Source organism: Chiloscyllium punctatum, chromosome 22 (genome assembly GCF_047496795.1).
Source record: "Chiloscyllium punctatum isolate Juve2018m chromosome 22, sChiPun1.3, whole genome shotgun sequence".
Lineage (NCBI taxonomy): Eukaryota > Metazoa > Chordata > Chondrichthyes > Orectolobiformes > Hemiscylliidae > Chiloscyllium > Chiloscyllium punctatum.
The window spans coordinates 41,143,968-41,160,456 of NC_092760.1; the positions used below are offsets into that span (position 1 = coordinate 41,143,968).

General features: G+C 39.9%; 1 protein-coding gene across 5 annotated transcripts in view; it reads left to right on the top strand.

Annotated features, from left to right (window-relative positions):
• The window catches only part of LOC140493563 (inner centromere protein B-like), a 58,470-nt gene that overhangs the window by 26,676 nt on the left and 15,305 nt on the right, over window positions 1–16,489 (top strand). For 3 of the 5 annotated variants that reach the window (XM_072592128.1, XM_072592127.1, XM_072592125.1), the window contains exons 8-13: window positions 1,019–1,064; window positions 5,139–5,256; window positions 7,590–7,663; window positions 9,949–10,054; window positions 10,211–10,321; window positions 12,282–12,472. In XM_072592128.1, coding sequence (XP_072448229.1) covers window positions 1,019–1,064; window positions 5,139–5,256; window positions 7,590–7,663; window positions 9,949–10,054; window positions 10,211–10,321; window positions 12,282–12,472 — 646 coding nt within the window. The remainder of the gene's footprint in view (window positions 1–1,018; window positions 1,065–5,138; window positions 5,257–7,589; window positions 7,664–9,948; window positions 10,055–10,210; window positions 10,322–12,281; window positions 12,473–16,489) is intronic. The other 2 variants (XM_072592126.1, XM_072592129.1) reach the window with 2 other exon arrangements.

Sequence of the window (16,489 nt, forward strand, 5' to 3'; positions counted from 1 at the left end):
AGGCCCTTCATCAGGAATCAGATTCCATAGTCTTGTTGACAAGAATTTAGCGTGCACGTCAAAATTAGTTACAGAGTAACAGGATGCCACATAGGCACGCACACATGCAAATAGACCCCTTCATTGCTCCAGGATACCAAGTTATAGTCAGAAGAGACTATTGCATTCTTGCACAAGAAATGGATTTATGCCCAAAATGACAATTCTCCTGCTCCTTGGATGCTGTCTGACCAGCTGCTTTTCCACATTCTTTGACTCTGATCTCCAGCATCTGCAGTCCTCCCTTTCTCCTGAATTAGAAATGTACCAATTTTTGTGCTCTGTGCCAAAACAAAACTCTGTTTGAGTTTTAAAACAATTTGCTTCCAAGATTGAGGTTTTTTGGAGCCAGTTCATTTTTGACTGGCCATTTTGGACAGCTATTTTCAGGATGGATATACTTATAACAGAGAAATCTGTCTGGCCACTGAGGTGACTGCATTAGCAATCTGTTAACTGATCTATGCGAAAAGATAGCAAAATAAAAATGGGCTGTTAAAATCATAGCTGTCCCATTTCTTGTACAAGAATGCAGTAGTCACTTCTGACTATAACTTGGTATACTGGAGCAATGAAGGAGTCTAGTTTCATATGTGTGTGTATCATTCTGTAACTCTGCAACTAATTTTGATGGGCATGCTAAATTCTTGTCAACAACCCCATGGAATCTGATGCCACTTCCAGATTTTAACCTTGTCTGTGGTCATGTTCCTGTTAAGCTGTGCAGGTACCTTGAGGCTCCTGTTATGATCTTGGCATGCCTTCTGGTGTGCTGACGTTGATTTTCAGGTTTGCTATGCAGTGATGAAGTCATTTCAGTTCTCACCTGATTGATACTAAGTCAGAGTTGAGAGAGCATTGGAATGCAAGTTATGAGTTGAAATTTAACGGTAGCTTGAAACTGGCTGACCATTACAATCAGAATAGATCACTTTGCCTGTTTCTTGGTATGTTGATTATTTGTTTTATAACTCCATAGATGGCAGCAATTCTGCTGAACTGAATTCTGACAATCTGAGGCTTAGGTGAGTTTGTGAAGATGATTGTATGTTTGGTTTCCACTGAATGGCGAGCTTAATGTCCTGAAGTTAAATATAGCACATGACCAACATTACAATGATTTGCATTTATAACTCTGAATACCAAAATACAAAAATCCTTTTGCATATTTCATGTTTTCTGTGAAGAGGGAGTGGTCTAAAAGATTCTACTGTGGTAATAGTTTGTAAATGGTTTGCAGATCAATGTTTTCTGAAAGTGAGGCCATTATTGCAAATATAGTTGAACAACAGCCTGCCCATCTAAGTTCTGAGTCTAGTTTCATATGTGTGTGTATGACTGAGTCTGTGACTGACTGTCCCAGGCACACTGTCGCCATTAAAACATAGATTCAGGCCTGCTCTGCCATCCATCACGATCATGGCTGATCATCCAACACAATAGCCTAATCCTGATTTCTCCCCATAAACCCTGGTTCTATTTGCCCTAAGTGCTATATCTAGCCACCCCTTGAATACATTCAATGTTTTGGCATCAATTACTTCCTGTGGCAATGAATTCCACAGCCGCACCACTCTTTGGTTGAAGAAATGTCTCATGTCTGTCCTAATTGGTCCACCCCATTCCTGGGTATATCCTGTTCCATCAACAAAACTGACTCCCCAAGATGGTGAGTAGTAGTAGTCGTAGTAGTCCTTTGGAGTACTCAACACTTGACTCTGGACCCCTGTGGAATCTTGTAGCATTAAGCCAAGGTAAGGTAAACCTTGTGCTGATTTTAACCTGACCCCAACATCTTGAATAGCTTTCAGCCAACTGTGACAAAATGGATCAGCTGAAGGCACCGGGTACGAGAAAGGCTAATGATTCTGGTAGCATTCTAGCAGCAGTAATGATCTGTTCTAGAATTTGCCATGTTCCTAGCCAAGCTGTTCCAATACTGCTACAACATTAACATCTACCCAACAGCATGGAAATTTGCCTCGAGATGACCTGTTCATGAAGTGGGACAAATCCAATCTGGCAAATTATTGCCCTGTCAGACTGCACTTAGTCAGCAGTAACCTGCTTGTTGATCATCTGTTTGGGTTTTGACTCCTGACCTTATTGCAACCTTGAACTAACCTTGATCCAAACATGAACTAAATGGCTGAATTCCAGAGCATTTGACCAAGTGTGCCATCCAGAGGGGATGACATGGTGGCTCAGTGGCTAGCTCTGCTGCGCCCCAGTGCCATGGACCTAGGTTCAAAGAGTAACCCACCCAGACTCATTCCCCGAACCTATTACTCTATACTTAACCCTAACTAATGCACCTAACCTACACATACCTGAACACTGAGCAATTTAGCATGGCTAATTCACCTAATCTGCATAGATTGGATTGTGGGAAGAGTCACCTAAGGCTGGAATTGAACACAGGTCCCTGGCGTTAAGGCAGCAGTGCTAACCACTAAGCCACCTTGACCCCCTGACTTTATGGAGCACTACCACCACACCATAACAGCTCCAAGTTCCTCCAGGTAGTGTCCTTGGCCCAACCATCTTAGTTTGTTTATCTAATTCCTTATCTCAATCATTTAAGGTTGGAATTGGGTATGTGCTTGCTGATTGCACATTTGCTGAAGCAGCCGGGTCCATGTACAACAAACCACTTGATTGGCACCTAACCCACCACCTTCACCGCTTGCTTCTATCACTCAAACACAATTGTAAATGTGTGTATCTCCTGAAGATGTATTGCAGCATCATATCCATGTTCTTCACAAGGATTTTCCAAACTTATGACCTTTTCAGCTGAAAGGCAAGCACACACAGAAACAAGATTACATGCAAGTTTCCCTCCAAACAGCGCACCATCATGCCTGGCCATTCTATCACCATTCTTTAATTGATAAAAATCAGCACGGGAATAGGTCCTTCAGCCCACCAAGCCTGAGTCAATGCATGATACCTTTTATAAATTTAAAAACCTTTTGCCTCAGTGATGTCCATATCCCTCTCTTTCCTGCCTTTTCTATCAAGTGGCCTCTTAAATGTTGCTATTGTATCTGCTTCTGCCACCTCTGATGTATTCTGGGTGCTTACCCCTCTCTCTGTAAACCAAAAAAAACTTTCCTCTTGTATCTCCTTTTAAATGTTTCCCTTTTTTTTTAATCCTAAACCTTTGTCCCCCAAGTAATTGATATTTCTACCTGGTGGGGTGCTGAGGAGAGAGCGCTCCAACTATCCAATCTGTGTGCCTCTCATAATTTTGTAAACTTCAGACAGGTCACATCTTCGCCTTCAGCATTCAAGTGAAAACAAACCAAGTTTTTCCAATCTTTCATGGCAAATTCTGGTAAACTGTTTCTGAACACTGTCCAAAGCCTCCCCATCCTTCTGGTAGTGTGGTGACTAGAACTATACGCAATATTCTAAATGTGGTTATCTAATGTTCTGTACAGCTGCACATGACTGTTCCAATTTTTTTTTTGTTAATTTATTTTTTTTCTTTCTTCGTGCTCCAAGGGTTGTACCATTTACTATATACTTCGCTCGTATGTTAAATGTTCCAAAATCCATCCTTGCTTTTTTTCTTTCCAGCTTAAGTTTCATCTGCCACATCTCCACCCAAGTCTTTAGCCTACCTATATCTGCTGTATCCTTGGCTAATCCTCCTCCCCATCCCCAGCGCCCCAGTCTTTGTCTGCAAACTTACTAATTAGACCATCTGCAATCTCCTCCAAATCATTTTGTACATATTATAAACAATAGGGCTCCAGGCACTGATCATTATCACAGAGCTCCAGTTAGAAAATACCCTTTTCATTGCTACAGTCTTCTATGACCAAGCCAATTCTGTATACATCTTAATAGCTCACTGTGGATGTGACTTCAACTTTTATACCAGCCTGCCATAAGGGACTTTGTCAAATGTCTTGCTAAAGCCCATGTAGGCACCGTCCATCATCCTGTGTCATTTATTATCAGTGCCTGTCTAGCTTTGCAGGTGACCTTGTAGAGATTTATAAAATCATGAGGGGCATCAATAGGATGAATAGCAAAGCCTTTTTCCTAGAGCAGGGGAATCCAAAACTAGAGGACAACTGTTTTAAGGTGAGAGGGGAAAGATTTAAAAGGGACCTGAGGGGTACCTTTTTCATGCAGGGAGTGTGTGTATAGAATGAGCTGCTAGAGGAAGTGGTGGAGGCTGGGACAATTACAGCATTTAAGAGGTATATGGATAGGAAGGGATATACAGGGCTATGGGCCAAAAGCTGGCAAATGGGTCTAGATCAGATTGGGATACCTGATTGGCATGGATGAATTGGACCAAAGGGCCTGTTTCCATGCTGTATGACTGAGTCAAAAGCTTGAGGCCTGACCAGCACAAAGTCATGCTGTCAATCTCTAATAAGTCCACATTTTTCCAAATTTGAGTAAATCCTGTCCTTTAAAAGTCTTCTACAATAATTTCCTAAACACTGATGTAAAGGTCAATAGTCTGATTTGTCTGATTATCCCTTTGCATCCTCCCCACACGCCCAGTTTTTAAAAAAACCAAAGAAACAATATTGGCTATTCTGAAGTCCTCTGGGGCCTCTCCTGTGACTGAAGAATACAAAGATTTTGTACAAGGCCCAAGCTAAATAATTTGCAAATATTTTTCCAATATTCTGGGATAGATCCCATCAGGTCCTGGGTCTTTGTCTACATCAATGCTTTTCAAAGCACCCTACAGTGTAATCACCTGTACAATCTTTGGGGAAGGAAAAAGTTCTGATTCTTGGTCTGGGCTAGAGAAAGGTGTAGTTTTGTTGAACTGAATTCTGAAACACCTGGCAGATTTTTAATATTGTTTAATAATCCCCTCCTATCTGAATAAAATTTCAGCAGTCTTGAGCATATAGTTTGGTTTCTGTTTGTGAATGAACAGATATAAGCTATTTAATGTCCTTGAATGAAAATGGTCTAGTGAAAATGATACTAGTTAAGTCTGAATTGATAATGATATCAAAAAGATCATAACCTGTGTTTATGGTGCAAAGTGTAATATTACATCAGCTTGAATCATGCTGTTTTGATCATTATTGGCCTTAAAATTTACTCTTTCTCAGATGTAAAAATAATTACAGGCAAGGCGTTGAAAATGTGCATAATCACACTGAGGTGTTGAATTGTGACGATTCTCTGCCAAGAAAGAAGACTGCTTCCCCATCTTGTCCTCCAAGTAAGGTTAGTCTTGGAAGCAAAACTTTCCATGATATTTGCACTATTTAATATTAAAAAGAATACTTGTTTACCCTCCCAATCTGCTTGGTGGAAATCAGTGGCACACTCTTGATTTCACTCACATTTTAGTCTTGTGACAACCATTTTAGTGGTCTCTTGTTCCGACATAACTTAAAATAAGGTGAAAGGTTTTAGACCCTGATTATCCTTCTGTGTTAGTTCTGTAGCAGAACAAAATTCTTTTGTTAACTGGACTTCAAGTTTGAAATATTTCAGCATTTTTATTTTTTAATTTGTATTATTTTGAAAGACATTTCCTTAATTTCCTATTTGTATTTGAGCCCTGGATTTCTCTCTATATTCTCGTAGTCCTCAAAATCTTTTGTTTTATTCCCAATCTTCTTTTTAACCAGACATTATTTCTATACCTGGAAGTGATACTGGCAAGTTTTCTCTGAACCTGTCCATGACATTGTTGTTCTCCCTACATTTTATTTCTCTGCAAGATTGAATAGTCTTGTTGAGACTTGAAATGAAGTTTCCCAATACCTGCAATCAATATTGGCTTAATTGACACATGGTTAACTGATTTAACTTTGCCCTTCTAGGTTGTTCCATGCTCAAAAAATGTTGTCAATTTGTTGTCAAGGCTCTGCTAATTCTTATTTTCATTCAGCATTTTGGGATGCATTCTGTCAAGTTTTAATGCTTTTTCCACAACTTTCTCAGTATTTTGTCTGTAGTTAGCATATTGACTAACTGCTCTTTTTGAGCTTTCTTTTTCAATCCATTATCACGCATGGTGGCTCAGTGGTTAGCATTGCTGCCTCACAGCGCCAGACCTGGGTTTTGATTCCAGCCACTGGTGACTCTGTGTGGATTTTGCACATTCTCCTAGTGTCTGTGTGGGTTTTCTCCCAGGTGCTCCAGTTTCCTCCCCACAATGCCAAAGATGTGCAAGTTAAGTTATTTGGTCATGCTAGATTGCCCATAGTGTTCAGGGATGTGGAGGTTAGATGCATTAGTCAGGGATACATTTAGAGTAATGTGGCAGGAGACATGGGTCTGGGTGGGTTACTCTTCAGAGGGTCGGTGTGGACTTGTTGGGCCAAATTACCTGTTTCCACACTGTATGGGTTCTATGATCATATGATCTATGATTTTGGATGTTAGTTTGCTCCGAGATGGAAAATGTTTGTTTTTGGACGTTTTGTCATCATACTAGGTTACCTTATCGGTGAGCTACTGGTGAAGTGCTGGTTATGTCCTGGTTTTTTTTCTATTTATGGGTCTTGATTTTTTTAAGATGGGTGATATCATTACCAGTTCTTTTTCTCAGTGGGTGAGAGATTGGGTCCAAATCAGTGTGTTTATTGGTGGAGATCAGTTGGAATGCCAGGCATCTCTGCATTCTCGTGCATGACTCTGTCTCTGTTTGGCTTATCCTAGGATGGATGTGTTATCCCAGTCAAAGTGGTGTCATCCTTCATCTGTAAGCAAGGATACTAGTGATAATGGGTCATGTCTTTTTGTGGTTAGTTGGTGTTCATGTAACCTGGTGGCTAGCTTTCTGCCTGTTTGTCCGATTGTAGTGTTTGTTTGTCTGTCATTTACAAAATACCATACAAAGCTCTTTATCACTTCGTAGCTTTTTAATTTCCTCAGTTTGACTCTGTCAGTATTAACAAGCTTTGAAATACAAACATTTTGTACTGTTGGAGCAAATGACCCTTGTTGTCAGATTTTGGGGTTTGTAATCACAATTATTTAATACAGTTTACCATTTGCCATCAGGATGACTATTTTCATTTTCAGTTTGTTTACCACATTTAAAAAAAATCACTTGAGGTTAGTTCAGTGGAGCATTGTGACCTCTGATTCTTGTAGTCGTTTTTGATTTCATTTGCTAGAGATTCTCTTTTTTTTGTAAAAGGCTAGTTATTACTATACAACAGTTAAGTGATGCTAAATGCTGCACAGGAACTACTAAAGATGAAATTTTAAAATTATTCCATTTTCGGGGTACTCCGATTTCCAAAGCTGTCAATCTGGTTCGCTCACAGCAAATTTAGTACTTCACTTTCCTGATCTTGGAGGTTCACCACTGAAAGTATATTGTCTTATCATGAGTTCCTGTTATTTGAATAACTGGGGGGGGGGGCAAATAACAAAGAGACGGATTTAAGCAACATTTGATTCACTTTTATGTAAATGAGGACAATGGATTTGTGATCCAACTGTCAATTTCTTGTTTTTGAAAAGGTACTTTTTTATGCGGTTATTAAAAGAAAAACTCTGTTGAGCATATGCCTTTAATTGTCCCTTATGCACTTCAGAAAAAGATCCGCCTGAAAAATCTGAAGAAGCAAGAAGAAGTGAGAATACAGAGACAAGAGGAAGAACTTAAAAAGTAAGAAAATGTTCATTTAATATGTGCTATTCCAGACTGAAGTTAGTTGCAATATCTGAAAACATTGTGAAATTATTTCATTGCTATCTGTTAAATTGTTGTTCATTTTTTAATTACAATAATACTGGTTACTAGCCCTACAGTCTCCAGATGTGACCAAAATTTGCAGTCTCTATAAAAATGATATTCAAAAGCTTTTGAGTCCAGTGCACAATTTGAACAAAGGTTTTTGATCCTGGCCAATGTGTTTCCTTTCAACATCACACCAAAAGATCCTCATCAGTTACTAGAACTATTTCAAAGTAATTGTGTATGAAGGACATGGAAGTCTGATGAAAATATTACTTGCAAAGAAGAGACTGAATCTTTTTAATTTTGAAAATTTTAAACACCACTATTAATTATTTCGGTATCCAGAAATCCCTCTGGATCTTGTTTCTTTTCAGTCCAGCTTCAGGATTTTGTTAAAAATCTCATTTTGACTTGATTTACTATATCCTGCAAATTTGGGAATGCCCAAACCTTTGGTCTTAATTATTTCTTGCCACTTTCAAATCCTGCACCACACTGAAGTGAATTCCTTTTCACATGCTGGCATGAAACTCAGTTAATGAAACATGCTGGAAAGGAATAAAAGGCATTTTGCAGACAATTTTGCTGAGAAAGGTGAAATTTTGCTGATGAAAAGCACAGGACAGTTAGTTTATTGTTTCATGCGAATGTGCTTGTTCTCAGATTATTATTTTTACAGATTAAAACATGATGCTTTTAGATAGTGGATAAACAAATTGGGTTTTGTCGATTTATTTCTGAGAATTGGTGAGGGTTTAGGTGGCACGGTGGCTAGCACTGCTGCCTCACTGCTCCAGGTACCCAGGTTCAATTCCAGCATAGGGTGACTTTGTTTGTTTGTTTGTCTGTCTGTCTGTCTGTCTGTCTGTCTGTCTGTGTGGAATTTGCACGTTCTCCCTGTGTCTGCGTGGGTTTCCTTCACGTGCTGATTTCCTCCCAGTCTAGATTAGATTAGATTACTTACAGTGTGGAAACAGGCCCTTCGGCCCAACAAGTCCACACCACCCCGCCAAAGCGCAACCCACTCATACCCCTACATCTACCCCTTACCTAACACTACGGGCAATTTAGCATGGCCAATTCACCTAACCTGCACATCTTTGGACTGTGGGAGGAAACCGCAGCACCCGGAGGAAACCCACGCTGACACGGGGAGAATGTGCAAACTCCACACAGACAGTCGCCTGAGGCGGGAATTGAACCCAAGTCTCTAGCGCTGTGAGGCAACAGTGCTAACCACTGTGCCACCGTGCTGCCCAATCTAAAGATGTGCAGGTAGGTGAATTGACAATTGACCATGCTAAATTGCCTATAGTGTTCAAGAATGTGTGTAGGTTAGGTACATTAATCAGGGTTGAAAAACCCAGAGTGATAGGGTCTGGATGGGTTACTCTTTGGAGGGTCAGTGTGGACTTGTTGGGTCAAATTGCCTGTTTCCATGCTATAGGGATTCTATGACTTGATTAGAGGGATTAGGAGATGATCTGAAAAATGATTTTTTTTCAAAGTGGGAGGGAAAATAAAGTATCTGTATAATTGAAGAAACATACAGTGGCATGTTTTTTCCAGGGGCTATCAATTCCCTGCAGATTGTCACTCCTCCAGCCCTTTTTTTATATAGAAGAAGGGACCTCTGCATTTGAGATACTGCTCATGGATCCCATCAGCAACACAGAGCTGTACATCCATTCTGACAGTTACTTTGTGGAACAGAGCTGTCAAAAATCTCCTAGAAATGAGAACCAAAGCTGTAAACTAAAACTAAAAGCAAGTCTTGCCTTGGGTGGCAAAATGTTGTCCAGATTCCGGTGTAGTCAGAGTAAGCTGGAAAAGAACAGCCAGTCAGGCAGCATCTGAGAAGCAGGAGGGGCACATTCCTGATGAAAGACTTCTGCTTGAAACAACGATGACTCCTGCTCCTTGGATGCTGACTGGCTGTGCTTTTCCAGCACAGCACTTTTTTTGACTCTGATCTCCAGCATCTGCAGTCCCCACTTTCTCCTAGATTCCAATGTCAATAATTTTCTAATGGTTGAACCCTTCAACAACAATTTTTGATTCAATAAAATTGAATGCGAAATTTTAAATGTGACCACAGATCATGAATGCATACAAGTTTATGAAAACGCAATGTGGACACTATACAACATAGGTTCTATCATTTTTCTACACGCTTTTGAGTAGAATTTTTGATTTGTTTTGTTTTTGTATAGAAAGCGGCATCTGAGATGTGTTTTGGAAACTCGTTCCCGAGTTGATCAACAAGAAGAGGAGAAAAAGAGAAAAGCTGAGCAAAAAAATTCTCAGATTGATGAAAAGGTATACCATTCTGTTACTTTTAAAGATGGCTTTCTCATGGACAAACCAGCTATTGAACAATTGAGTGGGCAGAGTGTTCTCTGCTCTTACCACCTCCATCCCCAATAAAAACTCCACTTGGAGATCAATGTAGCATTCCCACATCCTTTTTTACAGATGCGTGAGAAATGTCTTGCTGAAAGAGCCAAGAAGAAAGCCACTCGGAGGAAGGAAGAGGCAAAATCCCAAAGGCCACAAGAAGAAGCCCAAAAACAGAAACTTCAGGTGGTATGGTTATGGTACCAGTGAAGTACTTGTTTGTTCACTTACTTTTCTGCCCCCCCCCCCCCCCCCCCCCCCCCACCCGTGCCAGTGGGGGATCTCTTCCCCTGGTTCATAGCTGCGACAAAGGAAATTATTTGGTTGCTGGGATCAGACAGCTCATCTGCAGGAGTTGTTCAGTGTAGTGACCTGACCATCATTGCCCACTTCATCAATAACCAGTCTGTGAATTTGTTAAAATCAGAAAGTGGGGATATTTGTTTGCAAAATGATCAGTACCATTCCCAACTCTTCAAATACCGAAGCAGTCAGGATCTAAATGGAGCAACATCCAGGTTTGGACTGACAAGTGTTAAGTAGTAATTGTTGTACCAAGAAACTGATATTAACCATCATCAACATGAGAATCTAACCATGGGGCCCTTAACATTCAATGACATTGCCATCACTGAATCCCCCACTGTCAACATCGTGGGGTTACCATTGACCAGAAACTGAAGTGGACTAACCATGTAAATAGGTAAAAACGATGACTGCAGATGCTGGAAACCAGATTCTGGATTAGTGATGCTGGAATAGCACAGCAGTTCAGGCAGCATCCGAGGAGCAGGAAAATCGACGTTTCAGGCAAAAGCCTTTCATCAGGAATACTGTATTCCTGATGAAGGGCTTTTGCCCAAAACGTCGATTTTCCTGCTCCTCGGATGCTGCCTGAACTGCTGTGCTCTTCCAGTACCACTAATCCATAACCATGTAAATACTACAGCAACAAGAACAACAGTTCGGAGCCTAGAGTTTGCTGTAAGTGACTTGCCTTCTCACTCTCTCCATAGCCTTGTAACAAGACAAGTTAGGAGAGATGGAATACCCAGGATAAATCAGCCTGCTTGATTAGCACCATATTCACTCCCTCCACCACTGATCCTTTTTTTGTAGCAATACTGTATACCATCTACAGGGTACATTGCTGTAATTTGCCACTGTACCTTGAACAGCCCCTTCAAAACCACCTACCATCTAGAAAGACAAGGGCAGTAAATAAGTGGGAATGCCATCTGCATGTTCTCTAAACTATGCACCATCCTGACTTGGAAAGACTTTTGCTTCTCCTTCAGCATCAGAGTCAAAAACCTGGAATTCCTTTCCCTTCCTAATGACATTGTGCATCTACTGACACCAAATAGACTGCAGAAGTTCAAGAAGACCAGCCCATCTTCTGAAAAGTAACTAGGGATGGGCAATGTTTGTCAGCTAGCAACACGCTCATCCCCAGAGTGAATTTCACAAAAGTTATTATATTGGGCCAGCCGGTTTTGAAATGGTTTCCTTCGTATTTTGTTCCACTTTATGCTGCACTAGAATATGGCTTAGTGGAGGCTGTGTGTCCTTGTATCTCATTCCAACAACTATTTTTCCTTTCACTTTGATCATAGTGGCATACCAGTGAGTTAATGCACCTTGTCCTTTGGATGCCTTGCTAAAAGAGGTGTTAATAATTAAAAAAGTTGGTTCATCTCCCAAATTATCTCCACATTCTTGAATATATGAAGACTATTTTTTAACTATTCTATTACAGCAAATGACAACATCCATGTTCAATGTATACTGTCAGAAGATAGTATGTTTTTCTTTGTATCTTTTGAGAAATATTCCCCCAGTATGCCTATTTAGCCAGTGTGTAATGTATCCATTCCTTTATTAGTGAGTCCAGAATCCAGGAACTCATGAGCATCAAGTAAGCTAACTCTATAGATTCTTTTCTACTACCTCTGATTTTTGCCACAAATCAAAACCTTCAACTGTTTTTGGTAGCTTATTTTAAAGGCCTTTTTATAATAGATGGTATATTTTAAAATGGTACTTCTATGAATTTAAGAATTTTGGCAAGATCTTAAGTTGTTGATGTCCAGTGTGAACTGCTTCATTTAAATTCTGAAGATGAAACAATTAGTGCTTCTTTCTGCAGGAAGAGAAACACCAAGAGCTGTTGCAACAGGAGGAGGAAGAACTGGAGAAGCAACACAAAATAGCAGAAGCTAGAAAGCTTCAAGAGCAGCAACCATCTGAGCTGGAGAAGGCCAAACTACATGTGTTGCAAGTGACTACAGATAGGCAGTGGGAAAGGAAGAGGGAGCAAGAGCACATCCAGACAGACAAGTATGTACCTATTTAAAATAATGCAGTTCCATTACCCAATTTTAGATTAGATTAATTTTTAACCCAAATGGTCAAACATGAGTCATCTTTTCTCTTCCACTTGGTTCATTCCCTTGAATTGAACTTTCCCTTACCCTATTGCTAGTGATTCTCTAAGATTTATTTTTTTAAAATAGAAGAACCACTCCAGGTGGAGCAAATAACCAGTGGACTACTATCACCTAGTCCTGCCCAGCCTTCTCTTGATTGTCACTGCAAAAAAGTTAAACTAAATCAAAGAGAATACTGCTTTTTTTAAAATATTAATGCCATGCTCAAGCTCAGTCTTTTATTTTGCTTTTTGTTTAGCCAATGTCTGATCTTTTGTCTTCAACCCCACAAGTATTGAAAAATTGGCCTCCGTTGTATGTTGTCAGGATGGTGCATAGTTTAGAGGAGAACATGCAAATGGGATCCCCATCCTGATCACTCCTAATGTTAAATTTTGTAAAATCAGTGTTGCTTATGTTTCATTGCAGGAACTAGAATGGTTGTGTGATTACTCATGAGTGGTGGAATTAAGGTTTGGCCTGCATCCTTGTATGGTAGTGACTTGCATTTTATATCAGTTCATGGGTCACCTGGCAACTACTGCCATATACTATTGAGAGCTATAGTCTCCATTGTCATAGAGTCAAAGATGTACAGCTTGGAAACAGACCCTTCGGTCCAACCTGTCCATACTGACCGATTTTATCTCAACCCAATCTAGTCCCACCTGCCAGCACCCGGCCCATATCCCTCCAAACCCTTCCTATTCATTATACCCATCCAAGTGACTCTTAAAAGAACCATACAGCTCAAAATCCCAAGTTCTCTCTCTTTTTTGAAAGGTGAGAAGATGCAATTATAAAGTATTTACAGGTTTAATGGAGATTTGAATTCAATCACTACACTTTTTTTTTCAGAAATCCTGGTGACCAGACAGTGTTCTGTGAATTATGTCAAGGAGATTTTCCAAGGCATTTTAATACTTGCAATTTGAATTACTTTTCTTGGAGCTCATGTAAAGTGAATAGGGAAAGGTTACAAATTAAAACCAGGCAACAGCCTTTTTCCTGCTCCTATTTCTGTTCACTGTATGTGCACATACCCACTTTTTTAATGTTGGTTTTGGGTTCAGTGTTTGGTGTAATGGGTTGGTTGTAACTGCAACATTGTCTCAACTGATTGATTGATTGATTGTGGGACAGTACTGGTTGCTGAAGAATTTGTACTGTCTTGTCAGTATGACAGCCGAATTAAAATGCATCCTGATCACTCCTATGTTATATTATGATTCCAGCTGAAGGTAATATAAACATCTTAAATTTGTTAATTAACCTTTTATTTGCTACTTTTTCAAAAGCTTTCTAGAAATCCAAATAGCCACCATCTACTGATTTACTACTTCAACTTTCTGTTACTTGATCGATCTAATTTAATTTTTTGATTGAATAGTAAGTGCTTTTTTTTAAAAAGAAATCTCTCTTGCTCTGTCACCTCAACCCTTTCCAGGTTTCAGTTAATTTTTCCTTCTTATTCAAAAACTACTTACCACTGTGAAATTGACCAGTAGTTGAGGAATTCCATTGGACCTTTTCAGAAATGAGTGCCAAGTATGTCATATGCCAATCTTTTGGCATCCCCACCCTCCATTTTGATGGAAGATCATAGCAAGTCATTCTTGACCTGGCTTCCATGGGTGAGTTGGATCCTTGAAGCACATTTGTGATCTGCAGAGAGTTTACAATTTCGGACTTTTCACTTGCCTTTGGGGTGAAAAGTTGAAACTGAGTACCCTTGAACTTGGCTGAGTGTAAGTGACATCACAGGAGAGTTGAGTTAATCAATTTTGTTTAGCAGCTGCTGTTGGAAACTTTCATTTCCAGTAATTTTGAAAATCACTGTGCCAGTTTGGAAGTTTTAAGAATTTATTAGCACAAGAGAAGCTGGTGGTGGTGGTAATTAAGTGCCAAGAACTCCTATTTTCTCATAGTTTATAGTTAACAGTACCACAGCAAGGTGAAAGTCATGTCAAGATTTTAATGTTAAGGATTGGCAGACAGCTCAACCAAGCTAAATGTTAACCCTATCACTTGGGGAATCATATCAACAACTTGTGACCCAGAAAAGCCTGAGTTCAAGAAATATCATGGACTACACAAGCTTGAGTCCAGGTACGAACGTCTGAAGTCAGTTGCATCAGTGATGCAGCGAATGAAGGAATAGCCCATTCAGAAAGGTAATCACAAAAGCAAGTTAGAGGAAAGCGTGGAGATAGGGGAAGGAGTGACTACAGGCAGTACAAGAGAACTGAGCGGTGCAGGAATCCTCAAAGGGCCCATTTACTAAACTCCTTTCAATTCTGGATATCACGGTGAGCGATAGATCTTTGATAGCACAGGTGGCCCCGATGTACAGGAAGAAGGCCACCATTGGTCGGGGAGTCTTTAGCAGTAGAAATGGGCATTTTTGTGGTTGTCAACCTGACTGCAGGATGCTGCTTTGTCTCCCTGGTGTCAATGTCAAGTATGTCACAGAACAGCTGCAGGACAAGAACCAGTACAAGTCAGCATCTGACAGACCGGGGGCTTCATTCCTTGTGGGGTGTTTTGCTTGTGCTTTTGGGAAAGACTTAATTAAACCTGCACGATTGTGGGAACCAGGAGAGAATATTGGCAAGTATCAGTGCACAATGCTGGTAGAGTCAGATAGTACTTTTAAAGTAAAGAATAGTAAGTTAATGGGTGCAATCAGAGTAAGAGGAAAAAATAATGAAGTCTAAATTGGGGTTTCACTGCATTCATGTGGTTAAGATTGGGGCATTACTGAGATTGCCTGATCTTGTTTTGTGGGGGAGGTAACAGATTTGTCTTGTGAAATATTTTTGGTTACAAGGTGTTCAGAAAGTCTGATGGTGGGGTGGTGTTTTGATTGAGAAACATTGGAGAAAGTGTGTTTCAGAAGGTACAAGAACAACATTTATTTGACTAAAGTTAAAGAATATGATGGGTGAAATAACATTGCTTGGTGTAATCGATAGGCCACCAGGTGGTGGTAGGATATATGAAACAAACCTGCAAGGACATTGTTCTGTTGTAAACATCAAGTGGTTATAATGTGGGATAAAGTGGGGAGTGTTTAGATGGCACTGATCATTGTGCCATTGTTTGGGGTGATTGTGGAAAATGACATTGGTCAATTCCAAATAAATATAAATATCTGGTGGAGGCTGGATAAACTGGAACTGCACGTTGTTGGGAAAAACAATAGCTCAATAATGGGCTACCTTCACCTGAGGAGATGATTTGGGCATTTTGAGGTATGTTTCCTTGAAGCAAGTAGGACAAACGAAACCAGAGTTTCTTGAATGGCACTTGGACGTTAAGTTTAAAAGTAGAAAGTATGTTTATGACAGGTGTCAGCCAAGTACAATTGAGAGCCAAGCTGATTATAGAAGATTCAGAGGGAGATGAAAAAAGCAAACGTGAGAAATAAATATTATGGAAAAGACTGGCAGCTACTATAAAGGAAGTCCCAAAATCTAAGACCACTCGTCGTACAAGTTGTGGGACCAATTGGAAATTGTTTTTTTTTTAAATTTACACCTTGGAGGCAAGAGGTGTGGGTGAAGTGTTAAATGAGTATTTTGTGACTGTGTTTGTCTACATGACAGATGTTGCCCAAACCATGGTGACGAAGGAAGAAACTGTTACTTGAAGGGTTTAAAATCAATGCGGGGATCATTGGATAAGCTGTTGACACCTAATGTTGATGAGGCATTGGGACTGGATGATATGTCCAATGATATTGAAGGAAGTGAGTGGAAATTGTGGAAGGACTCTCAATGATGTTTCAGGGTTCAGGGTTGGTGCCAGAAGATTAGAAAATTGCAAGTATTGTGCCCTTGTACAAAAAGAAATTGTAAGCTTTCTAATTATAAACCAGTTTAATGTTTTTGGGAATTTTCTAGAAACACTTATTTTTAGGTAGAAT